Source organism: Tribolium madens, unplaced genomic scaffold, assembly GCF_015345945.1.
Source record: "Tribolium madens isolate multiple individuals breed KSU strain unplaced genomic scaffold, Tmad_KSU_1.1 Scaffold_1;HRSCAF=32;Tcas5.2_LG8, whole genome shotgun sequence".
Classification (NCBI taxonomy): domain Eukaryota; kingdom Metazoa; phylum Arthropoda; class Insecta; order Coleoptera; family Tenebrionidae; genus Tribolium; species Tribolium madens.
The window spans coordinates 3,870,499-3,875,141 of record NW_025400984.1 but is presented as its reverse complement, the minus strand read 5'-3'; the positions used below and the strand labels follow the sequence as shown (position 1 = coordinate 3,875,141).

General features: G+C 31.3%; 1 protein-coding gene across 6 annotated transcripts in view; it reads right to left on the bottom strand.

The window, feature by feature from the left end:
• Positions 1–1,824: 1,824 nt before the first annotated feature.
• Positions 1,825–4,643, bottom strand: part of LOC123016263 (neo-calmodulin-like) — a 45,148-nt gene continuing 42,329 nt past the window's right edge. For 5 of the 6 annotated variants that reach the window (XM_044416547.1, XM_044416546.1, XM_044416544.1 and 2 more), the window contains 3 exons: positions 3,570–3,705; positions 3,238–3,522; positions 1,825–2,659 (listed from right to left, as the gene is read on the bottom strand). In XM_044416547.1, the coding sequence (XP_044272482.1) occupies positions 2,628–2,659; positions 3,238–3,522; positions 3,570–3,705 (453 nt within the window). In that variant the 3' untranslated portion in view covers positions 1,825–2,627. Of the gene's footprint in view, positions 2,660–3,237; positions 3,523–3,569; positions 3,706–3,763; positions 3,904–4,643 lie in introns of those variants that run through there. The other variant, XM_044416549.1, reaches the window with a different exon arrangement.

Sequence of the window (4,643 nt, the reverse complement as noted above, 5' to 3'; positions counted from 1 at the left end):
ATTATTATATTATATTTATTATTATATTATTATTATTTTTTATTATTATTATTTAAATTAACATCATTTTATAGCTCATTTTTGAGGTTTAAATATTGCTTCATATTTATGAATAACCTTGTAGATATACTCGTAGAATGTTTTTAACAGTTTTTCCATGTTCCTGGTATCTTACTTTACATTTACATTTTTCTCTAGGGTGCGAGTTCTGGCGCACTCTGTATAAAAACAGCAAAACTTGGCAAATATACCAGCAGTAACAATCAGTTTTATGTAACAGTTTTATGGATGTTTGATAAAACTTACCATATTTTTTTATTTAACATTAAAACACAACATAAAACCTAAACATAAATAAGATTATCATAAGAATTAAATCACCTTTCGTCAGAAAACCAAAATAAACAGAAAAATAATGGCCTTTTATTGTAATCTCTAACTTTTTTATCCCCAAGCAAGTGAAGAAACTTATGTAATATTATTTTTTTATAATCATCAGAAAGATAAAATAACAAAAGTGGCAATTTGCTGATACACAGTCAATAGTCAATAATTTTGTAACAAAAATAGTCCTTAGAAAAAAAATCCTAAAAAGTTTCTAACTTTTATTTGTGTTTTGCATAAATTGTAAAGCATTTTTGACTAAATTTTTCACATTTGACTCTGTATAGGTATGTACAGGGTATCTCAAGTTTTAGGGCCGGCGCAAAAATAAACATTTTTTGTTGATTAAAAAAGTATTTTGATAGTATAAACGATAGAGGATTAAATAAACTTCAATTTGATGTTTTGATATTGCACAAAATTTTTAGCCTATGGCAGAGGGACCTTAAAAATCAAATTTAGAAAAAAAAATTGTTCAATTACTTAAGTGGAATATTTTCTACATGTATTTGTGAAAATATAATAATGAAAAAGTTAAAAGTTTTAAATAATTAACATTTCAATATTGAAAATTTGAAACTTGGAATAATTTCGGCTTGGGGTAATTGGTAATCAAGCCAGAATGTAGACATCATGTAGAAAAGATTCCAATTAATTGTTTTTTCTAGTCTATGTTGTCCTCTGTTGTTTGCGCTAGCAAATTTTTTTTAATCAATTAGAAATATTTATTTTTCACTTAGGACACCATACTAGTAAAATCAAAAAGTATTACTCAAATGACTATAATTAAAAAAATACAGATGACCTAAAATGTAAATTAAAAAAAGGGGAGGCGGAGGCATAATGATACATAGTGACTAAAATTGAAAATAAAAATTTATTCAAAATCTACAAAAAATCTGCGATGTGGACTTTCAGGGTGTTCTTTGCCTGGTCGCTCCAATATTTTGTCGTATTTTTGAGGCTTGTTTGGGGTTGGGCTGCATGAGTTTGTCATTCAACCCTTCTGTTTTCGCACAAATCACGACATAAAAAATTAGAAAAATATTTTTGAGCAATTTTGTCGACTTTGTGACTGTTTTTTGCCAATTACCCTTATACAGGGTGATTCAGCTTAAAACCCATTAGACCCCTCTTGTAATACACAAAGCAATTATTCCTTGATTCATATTCGAATTTTGAAAGTTTCATAAATCGAAAAATATCGTTCTTTGATTCTCGATATTTTGCAAATTTAATTTTGAATCAAGGCATAAGTGCATAATGTATTATGTGTTGTCTGCTAAGAGGGGTCAGGTGGGTCATTTAAGCTGAATCACCCTGTATGTATAGGATTTAAAATGTCAAAAAATTATCTGGAGTGAGTAATCTTGATGTACAAGTCGTCTAATTTTTTTATGTCACTATTGTTTTTGGGTGAGGAAAAAAATTTGCTTGTCATTAAAACACTCTATTTTGATAAATAAAACTTACATAAAAACTTTAACATAACAACAGAGGATTGTAGTAAAAACTACAAAATTATAGCCATTCACTAAATAGTTTTATTGTCTATGACGAGTGTCCCCTTTAAAACAATCGAAAGAGACAAAAAATAGTGGAAATATGGCGTCTTGTCGATTTTTTTAACGAGGACCAGACATTTATACATTTTCAACATTTAACTTCAACATTGAATCACCAAAAATTGGTTCTACTGAATTAATTAATTTAATTAATTACAGAAAACGCCAAAGCCTAACTTTGTAAAAAATTCATTATTGGATCGTATTATAAAATGGAATATAATTTGTCTTAAAATTAATTGCTATCTAATTAAACGTGAATTCTAAATAATTGCGATTAATTAGTAACAACCTCATGTCAAGCTTTCGTATCGTAATTTTTTTCATCATCATAGAAACGCGGAGAGAGGAAAAATTCGTAAACTTACTTTAGAAAGACTCGAAAAAGGCCTAACAATTAATTACGAAAATTAACAACTAATTAAGGCTGTATTTAATAAAAATAATTTCTCGACGATTATTTTTAATAAATATCTCAACCCTGTAAGTCAGCATTTGTTTCTTCTTTTAAATAGAGGAGTTTCTAGAAGAATTACAAAGAATAGAAGCAGTGCTTGTAGTAATTAATACGAGTAGACTTTTAGTTGTTTAATTTTATATAATTTAATTAGTTTTTGCTGCTGGACATTCTTTGATATAAGCAGTACTCTAATTGGACCATTTTCTTCCAGTCTCTTTCTAGTTCTTGGCCGTCAAAATGTTGACAAATTCTGAAAAATCACAAAATTAGTAATTAGAAGAAATTAAAACCAAAAATAAACTAAAATTAAAATTAATCAATTAATCGTAATTAAATTAAACTCACCTGCTATACAGGATGCGCCAGAAATCACGCCCCAGAGAAAAATACTTTTACTAAATAATTGTAAAAAAACATATACAAAATCATCAGTATCATTAAATAGACAAAGAAAAATGTCAAATGTCAAAAAATATTTTAAATTCTTTTGACAGATAATTTTTTTTCATGTTCCATGTTCCTGGTATCTTATCGTACTTGAAATTTTTCTCTGGGGCGCGAGTTCTGGCACACCCTGTATTTTTAAATTTTAATCAGTTAATAAAATTAATGAATCAGAATAAATTTTGAGTGCTAATTAATTAAACTCCTCTGCTATAATTATAATTAAACACCAAGACGTAGCATTTTCTAATTAAATTTGAAAATGAAATGCGTCGAATCCAATCACGAGCAGTGACCTTACGCAACAATACTCGTCTCATTAAAATCGCCTAATTATTGACTCGGAGCCAAGTCGAAAATATCTCAAATATTTTTCGCACCCACCTTCGTAGTTGACTTGGCCGTCGCCGTCCAAATCCGCCTCTTTGATCATATCGTCGACCTCTTCTTCAGAGAGGCGTTCCCCTAGACTAGTCATCACGTGACGCAGCTCATTGGACGATATCAACCCATCATTGTTCTTGTCAAAGACGCGGAAAGCCTCCTTCAGTTCCTCTTCACCGTCGGCATCTTTCAACTTCTTGGACATCATCTGCAGGAATTCGTTGAATTCGATGGTGCCGTTGCCGTCTTGGTCCACTTCGTTCACCATATCTCGAAGCTCGGTTTCTGCAAATGGCGGATGAGCCTCCCCTCCGGCCGCCATTACGACTCACCTGTGGGTCGTTGACCTAGCGATCGCATTACCACCCCTAATTCAGCCATTGTTATCGTCCCGTCTTCGTCTTTGTCGAACAGCATGAAGGCTTCCTTGAACTCGGCCACTTGGTCCTCCGACAAGCCATATTCAGTCTGGGGAAAAAAAAGTGTGGTTAGGTTTAGTCGGCCATTTTCCCTCCCCTCCACTCACAGATGTCTGGATTACGTCTAAATTACTCGTTAAGCGTCTCAAACGGCTGTATTCTTGTCCGTATCGTTCGGTTTCGGTCATTTTAGTGAACTGGTTTCAGTCCAGTCGACTTGATTTTCGCCAAACAACTAAGTAAATTTCTGTGTTTATGTAACCTTCTATTTATTTACTTCGTTGTTGGCAAAACGACAGCTTATTTGAAATTTTCGCTTCGAGAATAAAATGGATTTGGAGTTTCCATTGCAGCCTTTGATAATGAAACAATGACCCAATTGATGAAAATACCGTTTCTGGGTCACGTGATACGAGGAAAATGCTCGCATAAATACATTTTCCATTTGTTTTCCTGGTGATATCTCAATATCGCCAAGGATTTTTTTCAAATTGAATTTTGTGGGGTCGTTACCGCATATTTACATTTCATTCGCTCGACACGAAGAACAACATTAGTGGAGGTTGACATTTTATTATTTTCTCAATGATGTATGGTTTGTTGACGCGGCAATGCATATTAAATAATGTATTGTTTCGCTTAATATGCGCTTCAAATTGCTGTGAATTTTATGTAAAAAAAATAAATAAAACTGGTTTTGAATAGTATAATTTTGATTATTTCCAACAATTTTGAACAGATATTACATGATTCTAAAACTTACTATAACTTTTTTTGCGCACACTGCAAATTCTTTTGGAATTCCCCTGTATAATGTCTGTAAATAAAATTTTGTATTTATTCTTGAATAAATTAAAAGAAAAGCTTTGTTCTTTAAAAATGATATTTTTTTAAAATTTTATCAAATAAAAAACATAATATACCGAGTAATTCAAAAATATAAAGGGTGTGTCAGAACTCGCGCCCTAAAAAAAAATAAGATAAGAT